Below are 16,805 nucleotides of genomic sequence, written 5' to 3'. Positions count from 1 at the left end.
TCCCTTTTAACATGAAAGTGTTTTGTTACGGGGCCCACGATGAACTTCCGTTACGAAGATAACCGATGTGACGTTCGGCGCCAACGAGTAAAAAAAAAAAATGTTCACCGCCCATGCACCCGTACAAATGGTAAACCATTGAAGCGGAAATGTGCGGCCCCGGTATGAGGCACACGTGATTTCTTTCTTTCCTTTAACAGCGTATCTGTTGAAGGTCGAGGTTCGGCTACAAATCGTTCGAAGAAACTCCGCTGATCTATGCCCTCACTGCGTTGCCTAGCAACCACTTGGCACAGCTCAGCCTGGCTCGCGCTGCGCCTAGCTCTGACGTCACTATGCGTCGCCTAGCAACCACCTGGCATGTCTGCGCCCGGTCGCGCGACGCTGCACCGCCGCTTCCCGTATAGACGAGGCAACCTAAAGTTTGCCCGCGCGGCACCAGCGCCGCCCACTCCCCTGGCGGAAGGATGAAAGTGTCGAAGGTCGCCGCCGGGCCAGCGCGCGCCGGTGTTCTCTAAGGCGGGAGCGACCACGTGCGTTGTTTTCATGACGGTGAGCGCGACCTCATCAACCAGGAAAGGTGGCACGCAATACTGCTGTGTTGTTGATTGCCACAAGAGCCTCGAAAAGTCGAAAGCTGCCCGTGAAGTTCTACAGAATTCGGGAGAGGTGGTACGAGGAGGACAGACGACAAGCGTGGATAACTGCAGTGCGCCGAGTCATGTAAGTCACGTACTTTCGCATTCGCGTGCAATATCACGGCAGCTCGATAAAAACGCAATAGTAATGTGCCTGTATTTAGCGCATGGCCGTTTGTTTAGACGTGTCGCGTAGTTGAATCGTACAGTGAAATCCGCCATGTTAGCTTAGCGGTAAATGCATACGTGTAGCGCCGCTAAGCTCGACGACGCGAGCTCGATTCCCGGCCACGGCGGCCGCATTTCGATGGGGGCGAAATGCAAGACAGTTCTTGCCATGTACTTTGATTTTTGTGCACGTTAAAGAAGCCCCGGTGGTCAAATTTATTTCTTAGACCCTTCATTACAGCGTGCCTCATAATGATATTTTGCTTTTGGCACGTAAAACCTACCAATTTAATTGACTGTACTTTTCGTTCACTCGCGATCGGCAAAGACTGGCTCAAGATAATTATATCCTTTTTCCAAACGCTGCAACTTAAATTCCTAGTTGCACAGGCAACAAATAGGGCCGCACGTTACTTGTCTTTTGTGTGGTAGCAATCCGTATTTAATGCAAGCTGCGGTAATCGCATGCGTCGGTAAGCGGCAGATCGCAAAGCAGCTGCCCGAGACGCGCGCATTGTGTTTGTTGCTTGGCCATGCTTTCTGGGTTCACAGTATCCAAGCATGTTTTAAAGTAATTGCCACCTTGCACATTCTTCCTGCTTCACTCTTCCCGCCAAGAATCTTCGTTTCGTGTAGTAGCCGGCCATCGGTGTGAGCTTACTTTTGCTGCGGCGGGGCATTCGCCCGACGAGAAACTAGATTTGCTTTGGTGAGGCATGTATCGCTAATTCTTGCGCTCGTGCTGCTGGTCCCAAGGTAATCGCTGGTTACCGTGACCTGGGTTCATTTCGCGTAGCAGTTTGTACGAGTGATTTCTCATGGCCAGTGAAAAGATACCTTGCTCAATAATGCAATGAGTTGCCATGACTCTAGCATTGAATAAGGCATGATATACAATTAAATATTTATACAGCATGATGTAAGGCATTATGCGTAGTACTTACATCGTTAATTAATTTTATTCGGTTATTGCTGCCTAATGCATGTGTTCTTTCTGTTCCGATAGTGCGGATGCCACTCCCTGGGAGCCAAAACGAGAGCAGCGGTGTGTGCGCGCCCAGCGACCAACGAAACCAACCGCAATCGTCACCGCCTCTGCACATCTCTCCAAGCATGCATGACCGCTTTATGACTGCATCATAAAGAAATAAAAGTGACTAAGTTACTGAGCTCGGTGTCTACCTCTAACTCGATGTCGTATACAATTTTGTTGGACACCTCCGACACGCACTTGGCTTTCACTGTCACATCACCGCCCACAATTTTTCAACACCACACACGTGTGGAAGCAGACGCTCCCCTTTCTTGAGGTTGCCGCCACGAAAACACTGTTGGCGTCGGCAACCGTCTTGAAATCGCACTGCAGTCTTTGCATCGCTGTTCAGCAAGCAGGCGATCTGCCGCCGTCGAAAACGGAGCGCCGTGAGCACGAGCAGCGAAGGAAAGCGCGGGCAAAACAATGCAAACAAAGCGGAGACTGCACCGCGGAGCGACCGCGCTGCTTGAAATTTCCACATTGGGGGCGCTGTTAGGAGGCGCAGCAGCGCCTTCAGGCGATCGTTTTCTCGTCTATATTGCTAAGCTTCCACAGCCGTGTAGGCGGAGAAAAAAAAAGTCATGACGTCACAGCGTGCCGCTTCGTTCGCGGCCTTCGTATAAAGCTCAGTGACGCCGCGACGGCAGCACATTGCCTAGTGTCTCTGCGCCGAGCACATCATTTGCGCCGCCTAGAAACATGGGTCGGCCGAAGAAGTACGTAGCCCCCGAGAAAGAAGAGGCTCGACGGGAAGCCCGTCGCACCGCTGCTCGTGAACGAATGCAACGGCTGCGATCAAACCCGGAATACCGTGCTGTTGAATCTTCGTCAAAGCGACAGCGAAGAGCGGAAGATCCCGAGTACCTCGCCCTTTGCAGGGAACGCTCTTGTCTGAGTGATCGCGAGCGCCGAGAAAGTGATCCTGGCTACAATGTCATGCGTAACTTCCAGCCTCAAACCTACAAGTCCATGGGTGGCGCGAACGGCCGATTTCAGCGAGAGTTCTTGAAAGTCGAGTTTGGTCACGGCTGCCGCGTCTGCGATAGGCTGTGGTTTGACGTCACCCTGTCTACTCTGAACTCGGTTCGAGACTTTGAGAAGCGCAATGTCGCCATGCAAGTGTTGCGCGAAGCGTTTCCCGCCGAAAACAACCCCGGAGAGATGAAGGTTTGCAAAAATCTTGGCATAACATAGCATTACATAGCAAAACTTTGTTAAAATCTTAGCATAACATAGCAACACATAACAAAAACTCGGTAAAATTTTAGCATAATATAGCAATAAATAGCAAAACTCGGTAAAATTTTGGCATAGCATAGTAATACATAGCAAAAACTTGGCAGAACTTCGTAAACCATGATTGACCCCCAGCTACGCTGTTTCTTCAGCCTTGCCCCACTAGTCCAAGCTGCCCTAATTTCTTTCTTTCTTTTCTTCTTTCTTTCTTTCTTGTGCCTGGCTCATACCCGCATATCCTTGGCTCATACCCGCGTATCCAATGCGGGTATATGCCACGCGGGATTTTATTATCGTTAATCGTGACCTAACTGACAAGCATGTAATGTTATTGATGTCATGACCTATCAGTCATGCTATTCATACATTTGTACCCTGTCATGCCAATTTTGATATATACCAAGTGAACCAGACGCGAGTTTTCGATAGCTTTGGGATGGGACATGGTGGGATACAGTGCTTCGATGGCCTCCTCGCCCCTGTATAATATTTGCGAGCGTGATGCCGGGCATAAAGCGACGCGCGACAACACCCACCTGCTGCCCTCACTCGGTCAAATGTGAGTCAGACCCCGAAAAAAATATTTCTGGCTACGCAACTGCCTTTCACCCTTTCCGAACGTTGGACAGCCGGCCAAACATTGTCCTTGTTGCAATCGCCGCCTACTTTTCTTTTCTCCTTTCTCTCTCTCCTACAGTCATATGAACAATGCACTTATTAAGGCGAAAGCCTCATACGTCTCATCGTTCAGTCGACCTTCAACGTCCTTGAGCGAAAACCATGTCATCGACGCGAAATCGTACACGATGGCGACTCGGTGTAGTAATTTACTTACTACACCGTCCCGGCATCGCATCTTACCTATGCGCAAATGCTCACTCAACAATTTTGATAGTTAGCAGATAACCGTCGTCATCGTGTTAGTTAAGATAGAGTTAAACTCAGGCACACGAACCCACGACCTTTGGTGGTAGTCGAACCCACCACCTTGGGCGTCAAGGCGAAGTTAATAATGGCACATTTAGGTATTATACAGTTAATTAAGGCACTCGAAACCACGACCTTTGGTGTTAACTAGAGCGAGGTTAATTAAGTCAGGTAGCGTTAGTTAAGGCACTCGAACCCGCTACCTTTGGTTGGAAAAAACAAGTAATAAGAAGTAACAACACATTCGAATGAGAATGCCAAGTAACTTAATGAATGTCTCTTGAGCGCAGGATTTTGCCTTCACTCTCTTTGGCGTATGCTAAAGTGACTGTCAATTATTGGAAGTCGCAATGTGTCCGTGATTAGCTTTAAACGATTAAGCAAAATACGCATAACGCAAATGCTCGAGATTTGGTGTCTACAACGACAACGACAATTATTGGAAGTCGCAATGTGTCCGTGATTAGCTTTAAACGATTAAGCAAAATACGCATAACGCAAATGCTCGAGATTTGGTGTCTACAACGACAACGACGCGTCGTGAGATTGTAGCTGCCACTGGGAAAGCTGCTATAATGGGCAATGCCGGATAGGCGGTGTTCTCACCTTCGTTGATTTTCCCAGCTCCTCTTCAGTTATTCTTCCTTCTGTGTCATTCTCTTCAAGCGTTTCCTCTGCAACGCTGAAATAAGTTTTATGCCAGACATTCGAAGGCGATACTTGTGTCATGGTGAGTTTCTAGTATTCGACAATAAATTCCCAATGCCTCCAAAATTACATACTTAGAATTGCGTTTAGAGAAGCATCTGGAGTTTATGAAGTTACCATGTCCGCTCCATGAAGTAAGTATGTAAGCAATGTCGACTTGCCTGAAAAGGCGAGTTAGAATGTCGACGCTTAGTAATAGCAGGGCTCGGCCTTTCCATAACCCAGCAGTATAGGGCAATACATGCGGTATGTTACCTGAAGATTTAGGTCACAGACACTCATGCCATGGCACGTCAACTCCATGTATTGGCTAAGTGGGTCAAATAAACTGCGTATATTAAGGTGCAAGCCGAGATACATTACTGGGGAATGGCGTGTATATGGGGGAAAATCGGCATACGAAATACCACCGAACAAGCAAGCACCAAAAAAAAAAAAAAAGAAAGAGCAGCAGACTTGTCCTACCTGGAAAAATCACAACCCAATTTCCAGAGAGGCTGTTTCTCAGGTGTGGCAATAAGAATATCAGTTGCCTGTAATTATATCTCACACCCTAAAATGTTGCGCCATAAAACTGGTACGGTCAGTGAAACCTTGGCCGCGTATAACGCTATCGAGCACTGGTTAAGGAATTTTTACAAAGGTAGTAATTCATCCACACACATTGTACCTCGCCAGAACACTGGCTGTATAAGGTTCGCACCCCCCCCCCCCCCCCACCCCCATTTTAACTAAATTTGATCTCGGTTGCCTTCACAGTTCTCTCAGGCCAGAAGGATAAATTCTCCGTTGTTCGTGAAACGCAGATACAAAAATCGGCATCGCTTCCATAGATAATTTATTAGAAAGGCTGCATTAGGCCATACACTTCGAACTTCGCTTACAACTAACCCATAACTTGCTTCTAATTTTAAACAAATATAAACAACGTGCCTTTTCACTTCACCGAGGACCCTGGAAAAGCCTATTACAAACCTCATATAAATCAAAAAAAGAAGAACGACGGTTCAATATTAGTTGCAACACGTCTAATTAAGCCAGAAACGTTAAAGTTTTGTCACACAGAGCACCTAACATGACCCCCATTTCCACAAAGCACAAACTTGTCCTAACGTATCTCAAGGCAGTAGCAAACATAGCTGAAAACAGCTGTGTAACGCTTTTGAACAATTGATTAAGGATTTTTTTCTAAAGCCTGCTGTTCAAACACACGCATTCACTACATCACAAAAATGTGCCGTAGCGTTCTCCCAATTTTTGCTAAATTGTACGACAGAGGAATTTGCAGCATTGACAAGATAACGAGCTAAATTATGGGCCGCACGTAAGAGACACTTATAACGCCCAAAGGGCATTCTTACGTAATTTATTGCAAAGGGCGCAATTCGCCTATTTGCTTTGAGCTTTACCTGCGCGTCACTCATTACTCGGTCTTCTGATTCACTAAATATAAACAAGGCGCCTTGTTTAGTTCACAGAAGATTACATAAATGACAAAACGAGGGCTAAATTAACATTTGTAACACTCCTAATTAAGCCATAAACGTTATATTTTCGCGACACATTGTACTTAAAATGGCCCACATTTCAAGATAATATAAAGCTTGTGTAGCACGGAGTCATTTCAGTACATTCGGAAACGCAGTTGAAAACGTCCGTGTGACACTTCCTAACACTTCTCATAGGAATTTTTGGCAAAATCTGTATTTAAACCACATGCACAGAGCTTTGCACACAGATTTACTATAGTACTCAGATCCATTTGGTTTAGTTGGGCCTTTGTGGCGTTTTGTAGTTATGTCAGGGTAGCGTGTACAAGTTTGCGCTGCTTTTAAAATGTACTCATACCGCTCCGGAGCACTTGCATGCGTAATTTGTTCCAAAAGTACCAATTAAATCACGCAATTTGAGGTTTTACACTTTACTCATAATGATGCCCTTATGTTGATCAGATATAAGCTAGGTGCCTTGTTTAGTTCACCGAGGACACTGGAGAAACCATGCCTTATAACGCATGGAAATAGGGAAACAATTTGGGCTCAATAATTATATGCGAAAGTTCTAATTAGGCCAGGAACGTGAAAGTTTCGCCAACATAAAATTTATTCTAAGAACATTGAATTTCATTGGTGTCTAGTGCAGTTGTATCAGTAGTCTGACAAATACAGGGAGATTGCGGCAGTATAACAATTTCACACACTTAATTGGTCATATTTATTGCAAAAGCAATATTTGATTTATATGCGTTTAACTCCACAAAGAAATTCAACATGTCTGCCATGATCCGCATTTCTTGCTAAATTTTATCTTAGTTACATTTGTAGTTACGCTGAGTGCTACATACGTACGCTATATACGGCACCTAAATGCGCTGTACTGTATGTCGGCCATAATGATCATAATGATCCCCAAATTTCGAATGTCGCCAACTCAAAACCCACAACATCCTCTCTATTTTACTCTTAGTAACGTATAGTTCTGCCAGGGCAGTGAGAAACATAGCCTAAAATAGCCATATAATGCTTTCGAGTATACTTCAAAAGAATGTTTTACAAAGGCTGTATTTGATGCACATGTATTTAACTTCAAACAACATTTTCCCATATCATTCCCACCTAGTTCGCTAAATTTTAACTCGGTGGCTCGGGGAGTTGCACCAGGGCAGCATGATAAATTTCGTGTCACTCTTAACACACCGCCATAAGAGCTCCCGTGCACTTGCTTATGTAATTTATTGCAAAGGTTGAATTTACACTACGCATTTCGAACTTTTCCTGCACATACTCATAACATGACCCTCATTTTGGCCAAATATAAACAAAGTGCGTCGTTTTGTTCGCCGAAGGCATCGCAGATACCAACTAGGAACCTTTTTATGACGCATGGCAACAGGAAAAGAACGAGGGTAGAGTACTTATTTGCAAGCTACTATTTAAGCCCGGGATCTGAAAGTTTAGTATGTAACCTGTTTTCACAGAAGTTGAACTAAGCCTCTCGTACAGCCATTCTAGGGCTGTGAAAAACATTGTGGAATAAAGCAGTGTGGCACACTATAACGCTTGAATAAGTAACTTTCTGCAAAGGCTGTAATTAACTTACACTAAATAAATACGTATGGTTCGTCACTCACGACATGCTTCCTCCTTTAAAGGAATGTGAACACTGTACCTCACATAGTTTGTCCGAGGAGACCGGGAAAAAACAACTACATGCCTGGTATGGCGCATAAAATTTTGGAGAAGATAAGTATTCAGTTATTAATAAGAAAGCAAGTAATAAACCTACATATTTGAAACTTTCAGTACATGTCACCCGCAAAGTGGAGCACTTTCTCATCGAATATGAAACATTTGCCATTTTTGGTCGTCTCAGGAAAGTGGCGATAATTTTTAAGCGTTTCATATAAAGCTTCTAAACGGACCGAAAACAATGGTTTAGGAATTTTCATTTAGCCCCTAATTTTCAGACACGCATCAAAGCTTTCTTGATTATTGCCCCTAACAGTTCTCAGATTTTCCTGAAATATAAGCTTTGGGACTTTTATAGTTTTTTGGAAAGCGGAAATAACTGGCATATAACGTTTTTGAGGGCTTCGTGTCGCATTAACAGCTTCGCTGTAGAAGCAATCTTAAGATTAAAAATAGCAACAAAAGCACAAGCCTTGCGATGATAAAACCGTGACATTTGTGGAATAGTAGCAAGGACCTAACAGTTCCTTGAAAATGCGGATATAATGAAGGACCACAAAATCATTAGCCACGTAATCGTTATATCTTCTGCGTACAAATACGACATTCACGCCTTGATACCATGAAGTCGACATTGTCATTACTGCATGTAGCACAATAGGTGCAATCCAGCTGACAATGCTGGTTGAAATTTGCGTCAACGTCAATTCTGATAGGTATAAATGACTAGGCTCTAAATGACGTTGCACGGGATTGTCTGAAGAACACATACATCTCATGATCACTGTACCTGCCGTGGTTGCTTAGTGGCTATGGTGTTGGGCTGTTAAACACGAGGTTGCGGAATCGAATCTCGGTCAAGGCGGCCGCATTTCCACAGAGGTGAAATGCGAAAACTCCCGTGTACTTAGGTTTAGGTGCACGTTAAAGAACCCCAGTTGGTCCAAACTATTCCGGCGTCTCCCATTACGGCGCGCCTCATAATAAGATCGTGGTTTTGGCACGTAAAACCCCGTAATTTTTTTTCGCATGGTCACAGTTCATACAGTATTAAAGTTTTGCATTCGAACACAACACTTGTGAGTACACATTAAGTGGGCAGAACAGTAACTTGGTCTGCAAAGCACTGTGTCGTTGATATTGAAGTTCCACTACGTGGTGATACTTCCTACTTTAACTCAGTGTCAGAGAGTCACTCACTAGAAAAGCACTGGGTGTGCTTATGTAAAACAAAACTGCAAAATTGTAGCTTGTTGTTTGCTACACTTGTCCTAATACGTTGTGCCCGTGTTTTCTAACGTGTTCTATACCAATGGCTTGTTTGCTAAAAGCGCCATTATTCTTAGAATGTCCTCTGTATTTCGTTTTCTTGTACTGCACTTGTTCTAATGTACTTTTCTGTCTTTTTGTTTGCTTTAACTAATCTTTTTTTTCTTAATGCCTTCCCTGCTCAATGCTCTGCCGGGGCCAGTATACTTAAATAGATAGATGGATAGATAAATAGATCGAAAAAACAAACAAACACATATAACTCAAAATAAATAAATAAATACATAAATAAGGACACAATGACTTTATAATTATAATTTTAGTGACAGGAATGCCGATTAGTGGAAGGAAGTAGTAGGGATGTGCGAGCCGAACAGATAAATTGCTACCTACTGACGTCACCGCAGTGCAGGATGAAAACCAACTCCCGACGAGCCAAGTTCTACTGCTTGCCGCATCCGCTTAAATAAACAAAGTTTATTCTTATCTCATTACTTCCCCGGAAACCCTACCGAACTATTTGAGCAGTAGCTTCTACTGCATGCAAGACAGGATTGCGACAAAGCGGAAACCAGGTTCTTACCCGCGTTTGTTGCCTTGCTGTGAAGTGTCCTGCTCAAGTGCTTCGCGAAAATTCTGCGGCGACTCGGGGTCGCTGATGAGATCTTCCAGCTTCTCGTACACTCTGATTCGCTTTCCGTGCACCAAGACAAGCTTGTCCATCTCCTTCAGGATAGTGCCCCTGGTTGCAGACCATTATGCGCGTCTGAAAAGAGGGCGTGTTGAAACACAAATTTACTATAGCGGGCAAGCAGGATACACATTGAAGCTGAAAATACAGGCATGGCATGGTAAGTGGCAGTCACAACGCTTCGTAATGAAGTACTTCGAAGTAAACACAGTGCGCTTTTTTTAGCAGCAGGTATTCGGGTAATACTGTTTTATTTACTCATTGCTAATAAGGGATACGTTTGTCATTAGCACACTTGTCTCCCATTCTATCTGCTGCCTGTGCGCGCATCGAAATCACTGAAACATCGCAAGCTGCTACGCCAACAGGCATTATTGCAGGAATGGGGGGAGGAGGAGGGGGCACGTTACAAATTGGAACTGACCAGAAAGGAAAACGAGTGCAAAGCATGGAAGCAAACTACAGTAAACATAACAAGCAAGAAAAAAAGTGGCGAGCAGCAAAGTTATGCTCGGAAAGCAATCTACGTGCCACGCCTTGAGAAACGCAATCATTAACAGTTTCAGGCAGATGGAGAGGACAATAGGGAGAGGACATGTGAGAAGAACGAGTATTTCAATGAGATTCATGCGGCACGGTATTTCATGGACATTGCAGGCATGGTCTCCACAGCGAAACACCAAATTCGGAGGCAAAACACGATTTTATCTCTTTATCTCAAACTTTTCATAGTATATATTGCACGAAGCGATCAGTTTATCGCGGCGTCTAAATTGGTGCAAAGGGGCTCAGTCTATTTTACTTTTTATTGAAGTAACACCGTGAGAGAAATAGTCATTTGAAACAAACCTGGACGGCTCTATTTTGTGCACGTTCAAGCATAACCCATAAATTTACAGACTGATCGTCCCAAAACCACACAAACGTACTCAAGTATATAGGCGTGACGTTAGCATAATAAAGCACCTCTTTCTCAACAAATGCTCCTTTGCTAAAGTGGAGCTTATTGAAATTCAACATCCTGTACTGGCCCTCGCAGATACTTATTCACTGCGGGGCTTGACATCGCCATGGCCACAAGCTTACAGCTATACTTTGTACATTCGCTCGTTTCCTTTTTAGATCCACCTCGATGCTTCTGGGCATGGATGCTTTTGGAAAACCAGCGCCTGCACTGCTTGACCTTATATAGACCGCCGACGGAACACCGCGATCACCATTACTGCAGCTTACTGCCTTGCCTCTTCTTCCGCCAACTCTGCATCGCTCATCAGGTCGCCCGCCTGACGAATACAGCAGCGACGTTGTTGGTTTATTTATTTATTTATTTACAGACACTGCTGTCTCGATACACGAGACATAGCAGAAGTGGATACACTAGACACTAGATCAAAACAACATACAATGAATTTGAAACGTAATTACACAATGTGGTTAGACAATTCTTTCAAAAACTCATCATTATGTTTTTCCCGCAAGGAACCAGCTAGGTTGTTCCAAATTTCAACAACGCTTGGAAAAAAAAAGAATACCTAAAACAATTTACAAAAGGCTGGCAAGGAACAATATTGAGTGGGTGGGAACGGCACGTGGCACGCCCAGTGGAATGACTGAAGGATATCGTGTGATGATATCCATCGTACAGCCACCACCTGCGATAACGTGACGCGCATTGTTCGGCGTGAACTCGAGATGCCTCCATACTGTTCTGGACACAAAGTAATTCGGCCTACATCTGGTTCCGATACCACTTATTCAAGCAGTCTTTCCAGAGAATATCGCCAACGTAAGCGTTCATACCGTTTCCTCGTCTGGCCGCCCCAATGTCTGACCGAATTTTGCCCCTCCACCTCACCCCACATCCGGCTTCCCTCCACAGCATCGCAATCCGCTTACATGGTGAACCGCCGACGATAACTTCACATGTCTTCACTGTCACCGCGTCGACCGCATCCCCCACCACTGCCGAAGTCGTTGGGGTCCACCCCGAATCCCACTCCCAGACAACTTTAATCCACTGGCCACGTTGCATCTTAAGAACTTGATGCTCCGTCTCACTACACCCGCTCACTTACACGGTAGTTTTCTATCACCAGCCCTGCCGATTATCCTCTCCAACTGTTCTACGACGCTCCCTCCCAGAAAACTAGGTAATGCAGCTCCTTAGTTCGCGCTGCGTTGTTCCAACCAACCCAAAATCCTTTATGCACAATCGCCACAATTCAGTAGCTCCTCGACGTATAGGTCGACGGCGTACATGTGACTGCTCTAATCGACGCTCGGGCGCACCTCTCAATCGTGAGTGCTTATTTCGCTGAAAGAATCGGATGCCGGGAACGACTAAGGTCGTCCGCGTCGCTGAAGGCGGAACAGCTGCTGCCACCGAAATTTGTACCACCCGTGTCTGCATCACCAATCAGCACAAAGATGTTCTCTTCACTGCCCTTTACAAATGCCTGACGACGTAATCCTTCACATTGACTTCCTCTCCGCGAACGTTTTCCTCACCGACTGTTCAGTCAACACCATCCGCCCTTGTCTTCCCCTTCTGGATCGTGCTCATCACATTACGAGTCACCTCAGTTCCGCTTACTACGGTCACTTGGCGCATCATACATTGACACAAGTCGATTTAGTATATGGTATGGTAAAAAGGAGTACTGCGTTTTTTATGCTGCTGCATGCTTATACACGAACGACGTTCACGTTAACGTGGAGCTCACCTTGTTTCTCAGTAAGCCGTCACTGCTGATGACCTCCCGAAACAGGCGGCTGGCGACGACAGGGTCGAGGGAGCTGAGCGGGTCGTCCAGCAGGTACACATCACTCTGGCTGTACACCGCCCGGGCAATCGAGATGCGCTGCTTTTGGCCGCCACTCAGGTTTGTCCCCTGCGTGTTTTGAATGCGAAAACATTAATATTCATTGACACTAACGTTCTATTCTATATTTATACTAGAGATGGAATATTCCAGCTCTAGTAAATTTAGTATCGGCCCTAGAGGAACATTGTTGCTTTCATGGGGCGTTATTATATCGAGTATGGGCGTTATTTTTTCGAGTGCTTGTAGTTCGTCGATTAAACACCAGCGAGCAGGACAGATGCTTTGTTTATATTACATGACCCAGTGAAGGTAATCGCTCAATTTACACAACGCAGAAGTGAGGCAATATTGTGCTTTTTGCAGACGCTATTAGCGACTAAAACATTTTAAAAACGTTTTAGCCCTAATACTGCATGCACGAATAGACCTTTACAGCTGTTATTTAACACTTTCGTTAACGCGAGAAAATGGTTGTTTTTCATAGGTCCCAGAAATTTTTTTTGCTCAAATGCTAAAACCTACTGGAGGCAAAAAAGAGATATTGTTTGTGTATACGTTTAAGTCTTCGTAAAAATTTCATATAACACCATGGTTCGCACTCCTATTTTTTTTTTTTGGTCAGAATGTCAACTGCAAAAGGTCGGGAACGTACGTAAGGGAATACTAAATAAAGTGGCGGAAATTAAAATTGGTTTCGGTCAAATGTTTCTTTCTATCCAGGCAAAGTATCCAGGGAATTCCTTGCGGTCATACTGTTTGCGTTAATTAGTAAAGTTTATAACCACGAAAAACGTAGTAGCAATTATTTAGTCCTTGTTTCAACATCTGTATCTTGCATCGCTGCGCACTTGTTTTAATTTATGATTACACAATTCAGTTGGTTGTGCGCACGCGTTTTTATATTACTTAGTTTGATTTACGTTTCAGCTGTATATTACTCTCATTATTTCGCTCCCGCCTATTTACTTTTATTATACTTGAGTTTTCGCGCCGTATGTGTTTCTGTTACTTCCTGCCATGTAGCGTGCCCCGACCTCGCCAAGCCTGAACATGCCTTTTTGTTTGCGCCCACCACTGTGTCCATTTGATACTGAAATAAAAGTTGATCGATCGATTGATCATTTGAAGATGAGAATGAAGCAGTCGGAGAAGAAAAGAGAAACGTAGGACAACGTGATAGTGAACATCAATCATATCTCGTATCACATGTTGGCGATAGCGATATTCATTAGCTCTGTTCTCCTTATACGGAACTACCTTTTCTCCAGCTTCAGTCATATCCCCTGACTGCAGCCTGTTGAAGTCGTTCATTAGTTGGCAGCTTTGTACAACTCTTTCGTAAAAGGCCACGTCCATGGGTTTTCCGTAAACGATGTTGTCCCGTATTGTCATATTGTGCAGAACTGGTAGTTGCGGTGCAAAGGCTATGCGGCCCTGAAAAGAGTGAACCACGTAAGATTCTTGAGTAACAGTAATTCGTTATATTGTCCTCATTTATTAAAATGATCACTATTGTTTCACCTTTAGTGGCCGTGAAACTGAACACACATACAAAATGCCCTTAAATGGCCATGTCAGCAACAGCGCCGGTTTTGGAATTTCAATTTTCTTCAACCAGTGTCTTCTCCAACATTCCTCCAGCAAGCTGCACCTCAATGTGTGGATAAGCACATGACCTTAGAGCCGATTTTGAAACATCTACGAGGCTTTGCCTGGCAGAATAAGAAACTCACAGCCGGACAAGAGGGAAGTGCTTGACACGTTATTCCTGTGTACGGCAATTAGAACTACCGCTAGCGGCTTAGAAGGTTACTGACCAGTTTCGTAAAAAAATGTTTATGAGTAAATGTTCAGGACAGAACATTATGACTGAATGATTACATACTTTGCGTTGCCTTCGGAGTTCACTGCACAAGTGTGCATGTGGCTTTATTGGGTTCGAGCTCTATCAGTTGTCTCTAATGAAAAACTGTTATTACTAATAATATTGTCTTTCTCGCAACGTGCTGTAACCACATCAACTATCTGAAGGGCCGGGTTATCAAACAACTATCGAACGCTAGGGCTAAACTTTAATGATTCACCATATTTGCAGGCAGAACCACCTGAATGCCGCGAATGGTGAATTACAAGGCACGCAAAAGAATTGGAATTACACAATTTGTAAACTTTCACTCTCATTGTCATGATTTGTTTGGTGTGTTATGACAGAGGTGATAGTAGAACGCGATAGCATTAACGGGTCTCTGACTGCTTCTCACGCTTCCCGGCAACTGCAGCTTATGCAGCCGTAATGTTTACCGGGAAACACTGGCGGCGAACGCTATGCTCGAAGGCGAGCTTTCTGGTTCTTTTCTTTAACGCGACAGCGTTAAGGGCCCCGTGTCGCAGAAAATGCGCTGTCGGCGTCGGCGGCGTTGTCCCGTTACAGAAAAATCATCCGGAACCACGCAACCAGAACCACGCAGGCCCTCCGCGTGGCGCATGGGCGTTAATGAACGAATTGAGTTTCTCAAAATAAAATGCGCCAGAAAATCCGTAAAGTATGACTTACACACAATCTACAGACATGATAGCGTCGAACTGTAATTTGAATATACGAGAAAGCATAATTCTGTTACGCGGAAGCTCAAACAGAAAACACTTTTCCAGCTTCCGTTTGAGGTATGTGGTAGTGGGAGTGACGCCTCCCGCTCAGTTTCTTGCAACACCATACAGATGGCACTCGCCTCCGCGCAACCGCCGCAGCGCGGATCTCGTCGTGCGGGGGAAAGACAAAAAAATAAGCAGAAAGCTCGCCTTCGTGGGTAGCGTTAGCTGCCAGCGTTTGTAGGTAAACATTGCAGTTACGTACGATGCAGTTGCCAGGAAGCGTGAGAAGCAGTCAGGAATCTTTGAATGCTATCGCGTTCCAGTATTAAAGGCGAAGCGTAGACGTTAGAAAATCACGTAATAATAAGAAGAAACACAAAGGTAATCTGCACTTACCGCGAGTTACGTTGCTTTAAAACCCGTGCCTCATAACATCTGCTAACAAAGCGAGGAATGGCTGTAACGTGAAACCTGTGATAGCATGCGGGTTTATTTAGCGTTTTTCACCTACATAGGCACTTCATCTCTGGTTCAAGGCGAGGGGAGTGAGGACTCTGACAGTCTCAAGGAGACAGACTTTCCCCTTCGGCCAGGTAACAGCAAGAAGGCTCCCATAACTATTTTCAGACAGTGCTACCATGTTCTTTGAAATTCTTTGACCACTGTTTGTGGAACTTCATGATGTTTACTGTGGTTACGTAACTGAAAGCCGTATATTAAAGATCGACCATGCTCCAGTGAAAGCTGCACTTTGGTTTAGGGGTCATCAGTGCACTTCGGTTACACAACTGCCATACACAAGCATTATAGAGGCATCAATTCTACTTCATTTATTATTCCTCAGTTGACTACACAGTGATGGTGTGATGAACACAGAAACAGGTGGCACATATCATAATTGGCATTTGTTTGTGCCTCAATGACAATCTTTTGTCTGTTCGCTACGCACGAAGGAAAATTACCAACACCATAGAAAGCGTAAGTAAGTTTCGACACTACTAATAGGTGTACGTACGAATTGCTTTTGTACTACGCAACAGGTTGACTCAAAGTTTGCCAAATATACTTTAACAATGCAGCGCACCCATATTGTGCTGAAAATGACAATGACACAAATAGGATGCTAGTCATGTCTGCTATGAAAGCCAAGCAATTTTTTATGACTCCAACAAGTTCATTGTATGTACTTACTCTGCAGGTGACATCGCCCTTAATTAGGTGCATGTCTCCGAGTATAGCAGCGAGCAGAGTTGATTTGCCGCTGCCCACAAAACCAACGACACCAATCAAGGCCCCTGGCTCTACCGAAAGGTTTATATCGGTCATCTGGGCCAGAGAGCCACTGTGGCTAGTCTTTACCCACGAGAAGGAGCACTTCTGCAGACGCACGGTACCTGCGATATGTTTTTTTTTTCAGTTGGCTTCATCGCCACCAACGAATGTGCTTGCTGCAAAATTCCAATTCCCATAATGATTAAGTTTCTTCGTGACAGAGAAAATATTGAAAATATTACTGGCTTTTCAGCA

The 16,805-nt window shown here is 44.6% G+C and overlaps 1 protein-coding gene across 1 annotated transcript in view; it reads right to left on the bottom strand.

Annotated features, from left to right (window-relative positions):
• LOC119466370 (ATP-binding cassette sub-family C member 2-like) overlaps positions 1-16,805 on the bottom strand; it is an 87,759-nt gene that overhangs the window by 60,813 nt on the left and 10,141 nt on the right. Inside the window, 6 exon segments of the mRNA XM_037726881.2 lie at positions 4,612-4,687; positions 9,754-9,902; positions 9,904-9,936; positions 12,585-12,752; positions 13,944-14,120; positions 16,470-16,672. Of these exon segments, the coding sequence (XP_037582809.2) occupies positions 4,612-4,687; positions 9,754-9,902; positions 9,904-9,936; positions 12,585-12,752; positions 13,944-14,120; positions 16,470-16,672 (806 nt within the window).

The sequence above is a fragment of the Dermacentor silvarum genome, chromosome 10 (assembly GCF_013339745.2).
Source record: "Dermacentor silvarum isolate Dsil-2018 chromosome 10, BIME_Dsil_1.4, whole genome shotgun sequence".
Classification (NCBI taxonomy): domain Eukaryota; kingdom Metazoa; phylum Arthropoda; class Arachnida; order Ixodida; family Ixodidae; genus Dermacentor; species Dermacentor silvarum.
This window is presented reverse-complemented; position numbering and strand designations above follow the sequence as displayed.